Raw genomic sequence first — 17,088 nt, forward strand, 5'->3', positions numbered from 1 at the left:
CTTCTCCCTTTCTTCTCTCTCTACCCTCCTCTCTCCTCCTTTCCTCTCTTCTCCCTTCCTTCTCTCTCTACCCCCCTCTCTCCTCCTTTCCTCTCTTCTCCCTTCCTTCTCTCTCCACCCCCCTCTCTCCTCCTTTCCTCTCTTCTCCCTTCCTTCTCTCTCTACCCTCCTCTCTCCTCCTTTCTGCTCTTCTCCCTTCCTTCTCTCTCCACCCCTCCTCTCTCATCCTTTCTGCTCTTCTCCCTTCCTTCTCTCTCTACCCCCCTCTCTCATCCTTTCCTCTCTTCTCCCTTCCTTCTCTCTCCACCCCTCCTCTCTCATCCTTTCTGCTCTTCTCCCTTCCTTCTCTCTCTACCCCCCTCTCTCCTCCTTTCCTCTCTTCTCCCTTCCTTCTCTCTCTACCCTCCTCTCTCCTCCTTTCTGCTCTTCTCCCTTCCTTCTCTCTCCACCCCTCCTCTCTCATCCTTTCTGCTCTTCTCCCTTCCTTCTCTCTCTACCCCCCTCTCTCCTCCTTTCTGCTCTTCTCCCTTCCTTCTCTCTCCACCCCTCCTCTCTCATCCTTTCCTCTCTTCTCCCTTTCTTCTCTCTCTACCCTCCTCTCTCCTCCTTTCCTCTCTTCTCCCTTCCTTCTCTCTCTACCCCCCTCTCTCCTCCTTTCCTCTCTTCTCCCTTCCTTCTCTCTCCACCCCCCTCTCTCCTCCTTTCCTCTCTTCTCCCTTCCTTCTCTCTCTACCCTCCTCTCTCCTCCTTTCTGCTCTTCTCCCTTCCTTCTCTCTCCACCCCTCCTCTCTCATCCTTTCTGCTCTTCTCCCTTCCTTCTCTCTCTACCCCCCTCTCTCATCCTTTCCTCTCTTCTCCCTTCCTTCTCTCTCCACCCCTCCTCTCTCATCCTTTCTGCTCTTCTCCCTTCCTTCTCTCTCTACCCCCCTCTCTCCTCCTTTCCTCTCTTCTCCCTTCCTTCTCTCTCTACCCCTCCTCTCTCATCCTTTCCTCTCTTCTCCCTTCCTTCTCTCTCTACCCCCCTCTCTCCTCCTTTCTGCTCTTCTCCCTTCCTTCTCTCTCTACCCCCCTCTCTCCTCCTTTCCTCTCTTCTCCCTTCCTTCTCTCTCTACCCTCCTCTCTCCTCCTTTCTGCTCTTCTCCCTTCCTTCTCTCTCTACCCCCCTCTCTCCTCCTTTCTGCTCTTCTCCCTTCCTTCTCTCTCTACCCCCCTCTCTCCTCCTTTCCTCTCTTCTCCCTTCCTTCTCTCTCTACCCTCCTCTCTCCTCCTTTCCTCTCTTCTCCCTTCCTTCTCTCTCTACCCCCCTCTCTCCTCCTTTCTGCTCTTCTCCCTTCCTTCTCTCTCTACCCCCCTCTCTCCTCCTTTCCTCTCTTCTCCCTTCCTTCTCTCTCTACCCCCCTCTCTCCTCCTTTCCTCTCTTCTCCCTTCCTTCTCTCTCTACCCTCCTCTCTCCTCCTTTCTGCTCTTCTCCCTTCCTTCTCTCTCTACCCCCCTCTCTCATCCTTTCCTCTCTTCTCCCTTCCTTCTCTCTCCACCCCTCCTCTCTCCTCCTTTCTGCTCTTCTCCCTTCCTTCTCTCTCCACCCCTCCTCTCTCATCCTTTCTGCTCTTCTCCCTTCCTTCTCTCTCTACCCCCCTCTCTCCTCCTTTCCTCTCTTCTCCCTTCCTTCTCTCTCCACCCCTCCTCTCTCATCCTTTCTGCTCTTCTCCCTTCCTTCTCTCTCCACCCCTCCTCTCTCATCCTTTCCTCTCTTCTCCCTTCCTTCTCTCTCCACCCCTCCTCTCTCATCCTTTCCTCTCTTCTCCCTTCCTTCTCTCTCTACCCCCCTCTCTCCTCCTTTCCTCTCTTCTCCCTTCCTTCTCTCTCCACCCCTCCTCTCTCCTCCTTTCTGCTCTTCTCCCTTCCTTCTCTCTCCACCCCTCCTCTCTCATCCTTTCCTCTCTTCTCCCTTCCTTCTCTCTCTACCCCCCTCTCTCCTCCTTTCCTCTCTTCTCCCTTCCTTCTCTCTCTACCCTCCTCTCTCCTCCTTTCCTCTCTTCTCCCTTCCTTCTCTCTCCACCCCTCCTCTCTCATCCTTTCTGCTCTTCTCCCTTCCTTCTCTCTCTACCCCCCTCTCTCCTCCTTTCTGCTCTTCTCCCTTCCTTCTCTCTCCACCCCTCCTCTCTCATCCTTTCCTCTCTTCTCCCTCCCTTCTCTCTCCACCCCTCCTCTCTCATCCTTTCCTCTCTTCTCCCTTCCTTCTCTCTCCACCCATCCTCTCTCATCCTTTCCTCTCTTCTCCCTTCCTTCTCTCTCTACCCCCCTCTCTCCTCCTTTCCTCTCTTCTCCCTTCCTTCTCTCTCTACCCCCTCTCTCTCATTTCCTCTCTTCTCCCTTCCTTCTCTCTCTACCCTTCTCCCTCTACCCCCTCTCTCTCCTCATTTCCTCTCTTCTCCCTCCTTTCCTCTCTTTCTATCTTCCTATGTCACAGTGCTGTGAGGGACTCGAGTGGCCGCTCTGATGTGCGTGATGCCATGGACGCCATTAAGGCCTACAAGAACATCACAGATGCAGTCAACGCTGCAGAGAAGGCAGCCAAGGAGGCCAAGGATGCAGCTGACAAGGCCCTAAAGGTCAGTTCACAGTCCAGCCACTAGACCCTTATCACAGAGATAATGAATCCTCAGCACCTCAACTTTTAGCTGATGTGGCTTTGGTTTACCTTCTGTTTTAACAATATTCTTAAACTTCTGTTATTATTTTGCAATATAGGATGTGAAGAAAGAGGACCTGACAAAGAGAGCTAAGAATCTGAAAGACAGCGGGAACGACCTACTGAGGGAAGCAGGGGATGCAGAACAAGATCTCAAAGGTATGTTGCTATAAGTTGTAATAAAGTTTTTAGAGTTGGCAGGGAGCCAACCAAATATATGTGGCTTAAACTACTTCGAACTAAACTCTGGTTTGACTCCACAGAGGCCTCTGATCACCTCACAGCCCAGAAGAAACACCTGAAGGACGCAGAGAAGAAGAAGAAAGCATTGGAGAAGGACCTCATGGACGCTCAGGCAGAGCTGAACAACATCATGAGAGGTAAGCCGGCTCAGATAGTAGGAGGAAGTCTGATAGATCAGCTCAAATTATAGAGAATTACTGATCAATGGAGGAATACACCCCTCTCATCCTTCCCTCATTCCCGCACTTCTCTCCTCCCGACAGATGACATAGGAGACATGTTGGACGAGGCGAAGAGCAAGGCAGCGTCAGCCAATGATACGGCTAGCACCACCATGGACAGACTGAATGCCATCAGAGAGGAAGTGGATAAGATCAACGTCATGCCCTCCGACTCCAACCTCAGCAGCGTCATGGATGATGTGAACAAGTCAGGTGAGGGATCACTCCACTAACATACGTCTGCATAGGATGGAGGGAATATACACCCGTAGACAGGGCTTCCTTGTAAAAAGAGATTTATATCCTGTATCAATGGGACTCACCTGGAAAATAAAGGTTGAATTAATACTACTTGTCTTATTTGCTGATATTACCATGCATGTACAGTACTGTATGTACAGCGATGTTTGTCCACTCTTTGCCTGTTTTGTGTGTTTTGTACAGGTGTAAAATGGTTAAAAGGTCTAACTACACTCTCCCTCTCTCTCTTTCTCTCTCCCTGTCTCTCTCTCTATATATATATATCTCCCTCTCCCTCTTCCATCTCTCCCCATCCACAGTGAAGAATCTGTTGAACACAATCCCGTCTCTGCAGGATAAGATCTCAGAGGTGGAAGAGCTCAGCTCTCAGCTGTCCCCCGTCACCAACATCTCAGAGAACATCAAGAGGATCAAGGAGCTGATCGAGCAGTCTAGAGACGCAGCCAACAGGGTAAGAGTGGAACACACACACACCCACACCCACACACACCCTGGGTCCACACCCCACCAGATATTGCCCATTGTGTATTACCTATTCCCCTTCCACTGGCCATACAGTATACAGTTGAAAGGATTGCAGGTCTAGGTCTTGACAGAGCCCTTTGGTGAATATGTGCCATCATTTGTTGGACAGTTGTTATTCCCATAAAGGAAAACAATGATTTAACTTTACACTGCTGATCCCTTTAACCAAGTACAACCTCTCTCCTCATCTCCTCCCCCTGTCTCTCCAGATTGTGGTCCCTATGAAGTTCAGTGGTGAGGGCCATGTGGAGATGCGTCCCCCCAGGGACATGGAGGACCTGAAGGCATACACTGCCCTGTCCCTGTCCTTGCAGAGACCAGTGAACCCCGACATCGGCAGAGGGGATGGAACACGCAGACGCAGACAGGACAGCACCACCACAGACAAGGGAGACATGTTCGTACTGTACCTCGGCAACAAAGACGTGAGTGGACTGGACAGCACTTGGGTTGCAAAGGGAGGGTATATTATCTAAAACTTTCAAAGTTTACAAGTAAACCACCAGAATGTTGGTATCTTTCAAGGATTTTATGTAATCTATCACAAGACATCTGGTGGCCCTTTTGGGTATTTCAGATTATCACAGGTGTCTGTAATTATCTCTGGCCCTCTGTGTGGGATTATCATATGAAAATATACAAAATAATAATTTAAAATCATTTTAAAATAGAATTACAATGCCGTAAAATATTATCCTAAATATAAACCATTAACTTAGTGAATACCATTGGTGTTTAATATGAGTGTTTCAGCATGAAATATTATATATATATATTTTTTTAAACTTTGATTTATTTGACTATGTCAATATGTATTTGAAGTCAATGTTTGGTCCTCAAACTGGTGGCAGTTGTGAAAAAATAAATAGTTGGAAGAGTTTTTTCATTCATTCTGCTATTTTCTCTTGGACCATATGGTTCATCTAATAGAAACTCATTGACAGTGTGGACACATGCCTTTTTTCAAGGTTGTTCAAGTATATATTATACCAAAGTTACGATAGATTGCCATAGATTTTCAGTTAATTACCAGAATTACTGAAGGTTCTGGTAACTTTGGTAAATTACCAGCAGCTTTGTTGCCCTAGACAAGACACAACCTGGCCCTTGTAGTCCCTTGTTCTCCTAGTGAAAAAAACTGGATGGTATAGATTTGGCAATTTGCTTTATGGTCATAAAACTCTCTCTGGCACATCAGTCGCCATCCTCCTAATATATTTGAGTCATTTAGCAGACACTCTTCTCATTCTTTTTCATACTGCTCCCGCGTGGGAACCCTGGTGTTGCACCGTGCTCTACCGACTGAGCCACACTGGATCCTGTTCTATAGGATCATTTGTATACTTCTCTATTGAAATAATGGCACCGTATACATTTGACAGTTTGCTTGTTGTTGGAAATGCTCCCACTGACGGTCCTCACCTCTCTTTTCCACAGTCATCTAAAGACTACATTGGCATGGCCCTGAGGAAGAATGTGCTGTTCTGTGTGTACAAGCTGAGCGGAGAAGAGTATGAGATCAAGACAGACTACATCACTAGGTCTCCCTCTGAGCCTGCATTCTTTGACAAGGTGGACCTGCACAGGTAAAACCATACCTTCGTCCGTCTCAAGTCTTAGGAATTGGAAATGTTATTTGAGTGAGTAACCCTGCTCTAACGTTGACCTTTTTTACAATCTCTTAGAATTTACCAAGACGCACAGGTGATCCTCACCAAACTTTTCACATCTAATGACCCAGACCCTCCTCAGACCAGCAGTAAGCAGGGAGAGCTGACCAGGAACCTTCTAAACCTGAACCATAGTGACGTGGTCTTCTATGTCGGGGGCTATCCCTCCAACTTCACTGTAAGCACCCCAAAACATTGACTGGAAATTAACATTTCAGTTCCTAGGTGACATTACTATTCCTGATTATTGAAACATTCTCAGTCTTATTATACCTGAATATGCTTTGCTTCTATAGCCTCCAGCCTCCCTCAACTACCCAAACTATAAAGGATGCATCGAGCTGTCCACCTTCAACGACAGATTCATCAGTCTGTACAACTTTAAGAAGGCTGTCAAGATCAACCTGGAGACTCCATGCAAGAGGTTGGTTTAGAGCTACTGAAAACCTAATGAGTTATTGACGGGAGATGATGCTTCTGGATCAGAGGACAACAAAGACTAAAGGTCCCATACTCAAAATGCCTTAGAGTCCTTGTTATACAGTCAATCTAACCTGTCAGTCACTTGACTGCTAAACGTCTTAAGTGGTTAGACTATTTACACTGGACGTGTAACCTTTTCACAGTGTGACATGCTCCTATTCATTTCAATGAAACCTGGGCTGTAGCAGCACGGCTCCGTGAGAGGCTGGCACTGCTCAGCGTAAAATTAGGCTGCAGTTCTATTTTCGCGCCTGAGAACACTTGATGAAGTGGCTCGTGCTCTGCTCGCGCACATCCAGTGTAGCATCTAAAAACGTATAGTTTTCCTCACACCCCAGGTAGTTATGAGTGTTTACATCTTCTAACCTTAACCCTATTCTGATTGAATCCCCCTGTGCCCAGGTATATGCAGCCAGTGGTGTTTGACTACTTCGAGGGGACTGGCTATGCCAAGGTGTCCACCCAAGGTGTCATGGCGTCCACCCTCCTCCTGACCCAGACCATCTCCACTCGCTCAGAGAATGGGCTTCTCCTCTACATTGGAAATGAGGTAGGCTACTTATTCTTTCTACCGGGAAACATTTGGTGTGGTAAAGTTGATGACACTTGAATAGCTGTTGATATTCTGTACTGTTGTCAGTCTGTCCACTGGCTGTGTTTAACATTGCTTGTTTTCTTCTTTTCGTAGTACAACTACTACAGTGTGACGTTTGAGAGAGGCTACGTTGTCATCCACAGTAACCTGCTCAGAGAACCAGCACGAAGCACCACCAAAGTCTTCCCGGTGGTGAGGCAGTTGGCGCTAGATGGGTGGAATAATTTGTCTGTTTGATCTTATTGATATTTGGTTAATTGTAGAATTTGCATTGTTTTGCTTAAATGGTTCCCCCTGATTTTTCCTTCTCTTTAGGATGCAGATTCGGCAGAAGTGTTGATCATCATGGAGTCTAAAGGAAGCCAAGAGATGAAGATCCGTGTAGCAGGAAATGAGGTGGTCAAGACTAATGTCCAGTACACCCCTGGAGACTACACAGACTACTACATCGGTGGCCTACCACAAGCCCTGAGAGAAAGGTGAGTGCTTTTCATCCACTTACTAGGAACATTATTATTATGTTTGGCCCATGTTTGGTATTCCATTTTGATGATCAAACTCTGCCCATGTTACATGGATGTTGAGTAAGTTTTAAATCGTTATTGGTAGTACACGGTTTCCCTAACCCTACACCATACCAGAGGAGTCTAAATAAAATTGTGTTTTGTGTGTTCTCGCTCACAGACACCACATCACCGCCCAGCCACTGAAGGGCTGCATGAAGAACGTCAAGCTCAACAGCAAGTACCCCACCTTCCAGGAAAAAGTGGGCATCAGCCGGGGCTGTCCCAAGGACTTCCTGGTAAGTCTTCACCTTTCACTAAAGTTTTCAAACGTGGTCAACACAGTAAGTCAGCGTTTCGGGTCAATTTGAATTGAAGGTAGCTAATTCAGGAAGTCATTTGTCTGTAATTTGTCTGATTTGAATTTAAACTTCAAAAATGTTAAAACCTTTGAAATAAATAGATTTTACTTTTAAGTTTATTGATAAGTCATTGAAAATCGACTGCCTTTTTTCAATTATTGAATTGTCACATAAAATCAATATCATGGAATTATATTTTTATTCATACCACTATGATATTTACTTACTGGAAACTGTAACTGATACTGTCAGGAAGCCATTTCTGTGTGCCAGTACCGTGTATTTTGATGCTACCAAGATGCTGTAACTGACTCCAGTCCACTGTTAGTAACAGCATGATAATGTCTCTGTGTTCCAGGCATCTCGTAAAGCAGAGTTCAACGTGGGCAGTTCTCTGTCAGCTACTCTTGAAGGCTTCAGCTTGGCCAATGATACCACAGTCTCACTGGGATTCAAGAGCTCTGAGAAAGAGGGTCTTCTACTGCAGAACACCGAGTCGGTTAGTAGACAACAACACCTCTTTTTCTCTGTCTCTCTCTTTATCTCCCTTTATCTCCCTCCCTCTTCCTTCCTTTAACAGTTGCTTTAACAGTTTAGCTTTAGGATACAGCGAATGTAAGTGGACTGACTTTGAATTAATCGTTATCCCCACCTGGTCTCCGACAGAGCATTGGTGCCATCGAACTTGCCTTGGTTGACGGCTACGTGGTTCTGACATTCAAAGACGAAGTTTGGAAATCTTTGAAATCAAGCAAGCAGTACCAGGATGGCAAATGGCATTACCTGACTGCCACCAGGAGAGTGTCTCCTCAAAGGTAGAACATCAAACAGTCAAGATAGATCGATAGAAGTTTATGAAACCCACATGTTCTGAAACAAAAGGGAAATGTTAAATGTATCCAGTTCCATGATGGATTGGTGAAGATTGAGACTTACTATATGATTGTTGTGACAGTACCGTACACACTCGCTATACCGATTGGTAACCACTGACACATATACTGTAAGTACCATATATGTGAATGCACGTCCCGTGTTGCCCTACAGTATCGAGCTCCGGATAGATGAGGATGATTTGGGAGGGCAGATAACCTCAGGTTCCTTCAGTTCAAACCCAGACTCTGTGTTCCTGGGGAAAGACACCTTCAAAGGCTGCATCTCCAACCTCTACCTGAGAAGGTAAACTCACATCACTGTGTATTATTACAATGTCTAACATTAGTAACAACACAGCAGTAGTAATAGTTGTTATATACATGTAGTTATCATCATGGCTGTCGTCGTAGTTTTATTTATTCAACCTTTATTGAAGCAGGGAGTCATATTGAGACCCTTATGCAAATGAACTTTGCAGAATACAAAAAATACACATCGAATATGAAATGCAAGCAATAAATAATAACATACCAAAGCATAATGTAACTAGTAGAAGTTTATTTTTGCAGGAAGGTTTCATGGTAGTTTTAATGTTGACATTAAACATTCATAGTTCACGTTTCATAGTGCACTGATGTCCTGATATTAGATACTATCCTGGTTGTATGACCTCCTGAAAGTTGCTGTGTGTGTTGTGTTGCAGGCCTGCCTCTCTGTACAGAGCAGAGGACCTGAGTCAGTTCAGCTCTACAGGAGATGTGCTGCTGGATATGTGTAGTGCTGACAGACCTCCACAACTGATGCTCGACCGCAACACCTCCAGGAAGGTGAGAAAGAACAGTGAACTCAGCTAGCCACATTAACAACGATTAACTTACAATAATGATCTACCTAACTGATGACTACCTTTATTACCAAATAACTTGTGAGACCGTCAGGAAAGCGTTATGTTTTTTTGTATGTTTTGTGTTTGTCACACCAATCACAATTGTATTTATTTTTCCTTGTCCTAATGTTGGAACGAGACAATCCAAGTTTCCAATAAGTCGTTGGTGTCAGTTATCACTTCAGCATCTATCCCATGCTTTGCGTTGATGTGCTGTTCACAGTGTGTTGTGCTGCTTTGTTTCCAGAGATGAAGAGAAGGACGACCTGCCAACTAATGAGGATGAATTGATATTGACATGAGAAATATGAGCATCTCACACAATGTTTGCACAAGCCCATTGCTATTGTACTTGACTGATAAAAAAAGTACTGCATGGACATCCACATCATCATGACTACTATTATTAAATACAAACTAACTATTAAAAACAATTATTTAATGAGCATTGTTTCGCTTTTTATTTGTACACTGTTCTATCTTAAGCATGTTTCATGACAATAAACCACTTTTCTGACCAGTGATTAACAAGCATCTATTAACCCACTCATTCACTATCATCATCAGTCCATCTGGTAACAACCAGCCTGATGTTAGGTCATTGCCCTGCCCTCACTCCTTTTCTGCTCTCCCTATTAACAATGACTAGGACCAATGAACTAATGAATGATCTATGGTCTATACGGAGATACTATCATCATAGGATATAATATCATAATATTATTATACTGTGGAATGACTGAGGGTGTATTATTGGAACATTGCACTAGGAATGAACAGTATTAGTTATGGTCTGTGAATACCTGGAATGTATACGGGAACATTACACGGAGTATTGGGTAAAGCAGTGCATCATTGTTATGCATAAGCAGTGTTAGAGTTTGTGTGTGCATCACTGTCATACATCTCTTACTGTATGCCAGAGGAGGCTGGTGTGGGGAGGATGGCTCAATAATGTCTGGAATTGAGTGAATGAAATGGTATCAAACACATGGAAACCAGGTGTTTGATGTGTTTGAGACCATTCAATTAATTCTGTTCCAGCCATTACTATGAGCCTGTCCTCTCCATTTAAAGTGCCACCAGCCACCACTGACTGATGTATGCTCTCTCAAGCATTTTTACCTGAGCACCTTGGCCTCTGTCTATCGAAATGATTTGATCTTCTAAGTCTCCAACAATAAATCAACCACTAAGCTCACTTATCTCTTTCTTTGTGAGCACCTGTCAATCAATGTCACTCTAAACACCTCAGCTCTTTTGATTAAAATGCATTAATAGACCAACTCTTCCCAATGAAAACATGCAATGACTAACAGATTGGCACAACTGTATGCTAGGATTACAATTACCTCCATGAATAATATAATATCCATACAGTTTTGGTGGAGTATTTAAAATGGTGCCAAGCGTGAGTGTCCTATTTGGTTGTTTATAAGCTATTTCTTCATATGCATTTTTATTAATGCAAATACAGTACACGCAAGCAGATCTTATAATGATTATGTGTATACTAAGAGCATATACATGCACACACATGTTCAGAGGCAATTATGATGAGGCCCAAAGAATGTATGCCATATCAAAAGCTACACATACTGGCTCCTGCCCTCATTCCTTCCCTCCACACCATACCTAAATCATCATGTCGTTTTTGTGGAGAAAACATGACTGGTGATACATCTCACACATCTTAGAAATGAGAAATGGGGGGCATTCAGCAGTTGAAACAATAACAAAGGGGACTCCCCGCCCCTATTTTGGTATCAAACTGAAGGATGGGGCTGAAGAAATGTAACCACTCAAATTCATAGACAGACCTATTAATGCAAGGACTGACCATCCATGATATCAGCATTATAGTTTTAACCATGTGAGGCTATATAGTGTTTGTTTACATTTACTTTATTTAGAAAGCTTATATTTTGGGTTCTGGTGGGGTACGAGAGTTGAACTAAGCACATGAGGCATTTATTTGTTAAATTCTTTAGTAATCAGTGGGTACATATCATGAATTCATAAATAAATAAAAAATGGAAGAAGCAATTGCAGATTGCACCTTTAAATATGCATTTGAACATGTAGATATCAAATGATGAAAGAAATCAATATTGTAGAGATACAGATCGTGATTCAGGTTTCAGTAAAGAGATACTGATCATGGGGAAAGTGTGATGGAATATATGCAAGCCTATCAACAGATTACTACTCAAAGCAGCGTTCACCCCCAAATGGGAGACATCTTTAACAGTTTCTAACTCCCAGAGGCCTACAGTAGATAACAAGGAGGACTGAGGAATGAGAATGGGCTCATACATGTTTTCTGTGGAACACTGAGTCTCCTTGTTCAGTTAGTTGACCTTGTTCAGTTGGTTGACATTAAGGTTTCATTGAGCACAGTGTCATATTCACCAAAGCTAAGCTCTTTATCCTCCAAAATCTGTCTTTGCATTTCAGAACCACATTTCCATTGACTAAGGCAAATCCTACCCCAGTGCTTTGTTGGAGGTTAATCGCATACACATATTTAACCCATTGTCTCTAATATTGAGTTCCCGTTTCTCTGTGCCTGTGTGTGTTCTGTATAGGATGGTGTTATTGAGGTGTCAGATGACAGTCTCTATGTGTGTGCACACCCTGCCCTGGTCGAACATGCTTACCACATTGGGGGCACTATGAGTAGCCTGAGCTATAGCCTCACTCCCCAGGCACTCCAGCCCAGGTGAGTAGACACACTCACACACATTCTCTCTCTCTCTCTCTCTCTCTCTCTCTCTCTCTCTCTCTCTCTCTCTCTCTCTCTCTCTCTCTCTCCCCTTCCTTCCTTCCTTCCTTCCTTCCTTCCTTCCTTCCTTCCTTCCTTCCTTCCTTCCTTCCTTCCTTCCTTCCTTCCTTCCTTCCTTCCTTCCTTCCTTCCTTCCTTCCTTCCTTCCTTCCTTCCTTCCTGAATCCTATCTCTTTTCTCCACCAGACCTAATTTCTCCCTGGACGTGAGGACCAAGTCTGCCAAAGGCCTGTTGTTCTATGCAGCCACCAGAGGGGGGAGCTCTCACGTGGCTCTCTACCTGTCCAAGGGCAGGATCAGACTGTCAGTAGACAAGAGTAGGAAGATCTTCAACAGGGAGAAGTACAACGATGGAAAGTGGCACTCGGTCAGTGGGTTAAAATCTAAGACGATCTGCACTCAGTAATGTTGTTTCACATCATACATTCACAAACAGTTGTTTGCAGTAGTTGTTTCATGAGAGAAAACTTACCAAATCACTCTGTGGCACTATAATCAGTCAGTGACAGGGATGTACATTGATTTGTCCTCTGTGGTGACCTCACCTCTGCAGGTAACATTCAGCCTAGAGAAGAAGAAGTTCCGGTTGGTAGTGGATGGTCTCAGGGCTCAGGATGGAAAGCTGACCAGTGATGAGTCCACCTCCATGGAATTGATCTCTCCTCTTTACATGGGAAGTGCTCCTGATTCCTTGAACAAAGAACTGAAGGTAGCCAACACATATACACACACAGACACACACACACAGACACACACACACACACACACACACACACACACACACACACACACACACACACACACACACACACACACACACACACACACACACACACACACACACACACACGGACACACACACACACACATGGACACCAGTGGAGGTGGGAGGAGTTATAGGAGGACAAGCTCATTTTAATGGCTGGAATGGTATAAAAGGAACCGAGTCAAACGTGGTTTCCATTTGTTTGATACCATTCCATTGATTCCATTCCAGCCATTACAATGAGCCTGTCCTCCTACAGCTCCTCCCTCCAGCCTCCACTGATGGACACACACAGGCACACACAGACACAGACACAAACACACATACAGTATACACTCACACCCCCAAAATTGTATTGTATTTTCTCTTTACTTTCAGTGGAAGCGCCTCCCAAAGCAACGTGTGATTGGCTGTGTGCGTAACTTCAAGATGAATGGCACTCCCATGCCAGAACCAACCACCAATCATGGTGCTGGTCCCTGCTTTGACGGACAGGCACAGAGTGGGGCCTACTTCTCAGGAAGAGGGGCATATGTCATTATCAGTGAGTAGAAAACAAAATATTGAGATTGGTAATATGGTGTAGGATAATCTCCATTAACCCAGAAGTAAAATCTTGCATAATTTGGTCAGCTGCGTGATTAACTTCTGTGTTCATACGTGTTAGAGATTTAGAGTTCTGGCAACAAAGGAAGTCTCCACCCTCGCAAAAGTAAAATCTCAGGCAAAGCCCCCCCCCTCCGATTCGTGTGGGCACACGCGCCAAGCACTCGAGGCGAAGCAGTTCAAGCTCTGCCTTCGCCCAATTCTGATATGTCTAAATAACCAGTGACGAAAACCCCACAACCAGAACTACTGCAGCTCATTATCTCACACATCCCATTCAGTCCCGTCAGATTTTTCAGTCTACACGCTGAGTCTGCCCACGGGAGATTAGGTGCATGATGAAGATGAGAATCACAACAATGATGAGGCTGATGATGATGATGTCTGTTCCAGATGATTCCTTTGTGGTGGGCTCCAGCTTTGAGGTGGTGTTTGACATCCGTCCCAGGAGTCTGACTGGTGTTCTGCTCCATGCGGGGGACTCCAGCAGGCCTCGCCGTGGGCCCAACACTGGACACCACCTCAGCCTCTACATGCACAGAGGCGAGGTGAGCCTGCCCTGCATTGGGCTGTCTGGACTGGGCCAGTCACAGCCTTGAAATTGTTTCCTTGACACATGATTCCTTGAACTAGTTTGACCCCTCAAGTGCTAGATTTGACCTTTCAAGCTGACCTTTCAGACCTCTCAAGGGTTACATTTGACTTTCAAATCATTTAAAACATGATTCTAGTTCAGGCTGATTTTAGGCTGAGTTTCCTTGTAGACACTGGTGCCTGAGCAGCCATAAGTCTGTTGTGCAGTGTTGTGATGCACGTGTGTTTCTCCAGGTGGTGGCACGGGTGAACAATGGAGGAGGTGAATTCAACGTGTCCGTCCGGCCCAAGCAGCCCTTGTGTGACGGAATGTTCCACAGAGTTGCAGGTACAACTTTAGTTATAACATTTTTTAACGTGCCTCTATCCAACTAGCTAGCTACAAATTCATAGTAATAAGTATATTTAATATGTAATAAGTGACGCCCATGGGGAATGGGTGTGTGTGTGTGTGTGTTTCTCACTTCAGTGATCAAGAGGAACAATGTTGTGGAGATGCATGTGGACACCGAGGGTGACCACAAAATAGGACCGTCCTCCTCGTCCTCTGCTCTAACCAAAGACCCTCTATATGTAGGCGGCATTCCAGGTAGGTACTCTGGAGGAGAGAACCCTGGATTTACAACTATGTTCAAACTCTTTCAGACCTGTAGTCCACTGTAATGAAGCCCCTCTTGTATTTTACACAAATAATAACCTTTACATCCTATAGGACGGTGAATGATAGATCAGAGATAGAATCAAAGATATAGTCACACTGAATTTAGACTCCATCACTATTTTGCCTCTTGAATACAGTACTGTATCTGACTCTTCCTTGTGCAGAGACGTCCATGCACCTGACCCTCCCTGTCACAGGGTCCTTCGAGGGCTGCATCCAGAACATGAAGATCAACGAGGACCCGGTTTCCTTTGAGAAGCACTCTGGGGTGTTCGGTCCAGTCAACCTCAGAGAGTGTCCTGCTGAGTAGAGTCTAGTCCACGACCACATCCTGTGATGTTCACTGTCTACTGGCCGCCACGTGCAATCTAATCTAAAGACAGAGAATATGTATGTATGTGTGTGTGTGTGTGTGTGTGTGTGTGTGTGTGTGTGTGTGTGTGTGTGTGTGTGTGTGTGTGTGTGTGTGTGTGTGTGTACGCACTCACATTTGTGTTGATAGGTATACGAGCGGCTCAGAGATTCATGTATGTTGCTCTGTATGAGGAAACTAAAGATAAAGAGAGATGAGCTAGTCTGTAGTGTTACACTATAGTATATTTATTTTGTGATAAATGTGTTCATTATCACCATCTTGTTATTGAATATATTCTAATATTCTAATGTTGTACCATCTGGGTTAGACATGTCTGTTTCCCCCCATTAGGCTCTTCCTTTGTACTTCCTGTCCTCCTCCCCCATAGTATTGTTACGCTCATCGTTGGAAGGAGTAGACCAAGGTGCAGCGTGGTAGGCGTACATCTTTCTTTTATTGATGACACCGAAAAAACAACAAATACAAACCGAAACGCACAGTTCTGTAGTGCTGGAAAGCAACAGTACAAAAACAAGATCCCACACTATACAGGTGGAAAAAGGCTGCCTAAGTATGATCCCCAATCAGAGACAACGATAGACAGCTGCCTCTGATTGGGAACCATACCAGGCCAACAAAGAAATAGAAAACATAGATTGCCCACCCTAGTCACACCCTGACCTAACCAAATAGAGAATTAAAAGGATCTCTAAGGTCAAGGCGTGACAAGTATATAAAAGCTTTCCTTAGACTTTAGAGTGGATGTTGTGTGTGTTTGGTCAGTATTGCATCATGGCCAGCAAATATAAGCAACCCTGCACTTTAAAAAACAAATGCCATGTTGACCAGTTAACAAAGAAAATGTCAGTCACAACAATGGACTCGATTTAAATTACCATTCTGTATCTCTTGTGACATGTAACTCTGAACTCATCAATTTTTGTATGTAGGGCCTACTATAATTGCATTGGTATATTTTCTTTATGTGAATGTTGTCTTTCAGAATAATTTTGAATAATCAATATGGATTCGGAATAGTCAATTCTTGGTGAACATTCTTATGGCGGCAGGTAGGCTAGTGGTTAGTGCGTTGGACTAGTATCCAAAAGGTTGCAAGATCAAATCTCTGAGCTGACGAGGTAAAAATCTGTCTGTCTCTCTCTCATTGAAAATAAGAATTTGTTCTTAACTGACTTGCCTAGTTAAATAAAGGTAAAAAAGCAAGACATTTTCCCTCAATAGATTAGTCTCGAAAATGATATTCAACCGAATTCGGACCACTGAGAAATGTACACAACTAAAAAACTAAATATTTCTCTTGGTTTTCTCACATACAAGTGGATATACCTCAGACTAAGCTGTGTATATAATTGTGTATAATACTTGATTACTATTTTCCATAATGAAACATTCAGTGCAAATGTATTCACTGTTGACAGTTACACCAGCTACCATTTACTTTACACTTGGCCACCCTTTATTGTACATGTATGCATTCCTACCTTTTGACCACTGATATCATTCAACATTTGTGAGTGGGTTAATCATGTCTGTCCGTCTGTCTGTCTTCATTGCCAATTTATGTCAGTTCTGAATGCTTGTAATTCTTTTGAACTTGTTGTTTAAATTTGATGTGTAACCTTTTAATAAAACACAGCAGACAGCATGCCCATATCCAATATTAAAGTGTTTTGGATATTATTCTGTACATTTTGCACATTAGTTGATATATAGAATATAGAGCATATTTCCCGCTCCCTGGTGTTTTATATATATATATATATACCTGCTGGAGCCAGACCGTATTGGAAATGTTGGATAATTAGTGCTTCTCAAATTTGCACACTTAATGCTCATTGGCTAGTCCCTGTCGACAAGAAAAATATGATCGTGCGGCGTTTCTACTTCGGCACGCACCCCAACTCAGAGAAAGACAGACATACAAAAGGGTGAAGAAAACGATGTAAATCAACGGTATTGTTGTACCACAAACACCTTTGCTAG

At 44.2% G+C, this 17,088-nt stretch overlaps 1 protein-coding gene across 1 annotated transcript in view; it reads left to right on the forward strand.

Moving 5' to 3' along the window:
• The window catches only part of LOC120055943 (laminin subunit alpha-3-like), a 114,170-nt gene extending 98,462 nt beyond the window's left edge, over nt 1–15,708 (forward strand). The window contains exons 53-77 of the mRNA XM_039004012.1: nt 2,471–2,612; nt 2,752–2,851; nt 2,956–3,072; nt 3,199–3,369; nt 3,717–3,868; nt 4,152–4,367; nt 5,380–5,528; nt 5,628–5,790; nt 5,909–6,036; nt 6,498–6,645; nt 6,784–6,882; nt 7,006–7,169; nt 7,375–7,492; nt 7,914–8,054; nt 8,222–8,370; nt 8,603–8,734; nt 9,135–9,258; nt 11,906–12,039; nt 12,289–12,469; nt 12,656–12,811; nt 13,247–13,412; nt 13,868–14,022; nt 14,303–14,396; nt 14,538–14,657; nt 14,894–15,708. Of these exons, the coding sequence (XP_038859940.1) occupies nt 2,471–2,612; nt 2,752–2,851; nt 2,956–3,072; nt 3,199–3,369; nt 3,717–3,868; nt 4,152–4,367; nt 5,380–5,528; nt 5,628–5,790; nt 5,909–6,036; nt 6,498–6,645; nt 6,784–6,882; nt 7,006–7,169; nt 7,375–7,492; nt 7,914–8,054; nt 8,222–8,370; nt 8,603–8,734; nt 9,135–9,258; nt 11,906–12,039; nt 12,289–12,469; nt 12,656–12,811; nt 13,247–13,412; nt 13,868–14,022; nt 14,303–14,396; nt 14,538–14,657; nt 14,894–15,039 (3,565 nt within the window). The 3' untranslated portion in view covers nt 15,040–15,708. The remainder of the gene's footprint in view (nt 1–2,470; nt 2,613–2,751; nt 2,852–2,955; nt 3,073–3,198; nt 3,370–3,716; nt 3,869–4,151; nt 4,368–5,379; nt 5,529–5,627; nt 5,791–5,908; nt 6,037–6,497; nt 6,646–6,783; nt 6,883–7,005; nt 7,170–7,374; nt 7,493–7,913; nt 8,055–8,221; nt 8,371–8,602; nt 8,735–9,134; nt 9,259–11,905; nt 12,040–12,288; nt 12,470–12,655; nt 12,812–13,246; nt 13,413–13,867; nt 14,023–14,302; nt 14,397–14,537; nt 14,658–14,893) is intronic.
• Nucleotides 15,709–17,088: the final 1,380 nt, after the last annotated feature.

The sequence above is a fragment of the Salvelinus namaycush genome, chromosome 11 (genome assembly GCF_016432855.1).
Source record: "Salvelinus namaycush isolate Seneca chromosome 11, SaNama_1.0, whole genome shotgun sequence".
NCBI lineage: Eukaryota > Metazoa > Chordata > Actinopteri > Salmoniformes > Salmonidae > Salvelinus > Salvelinus namaycush.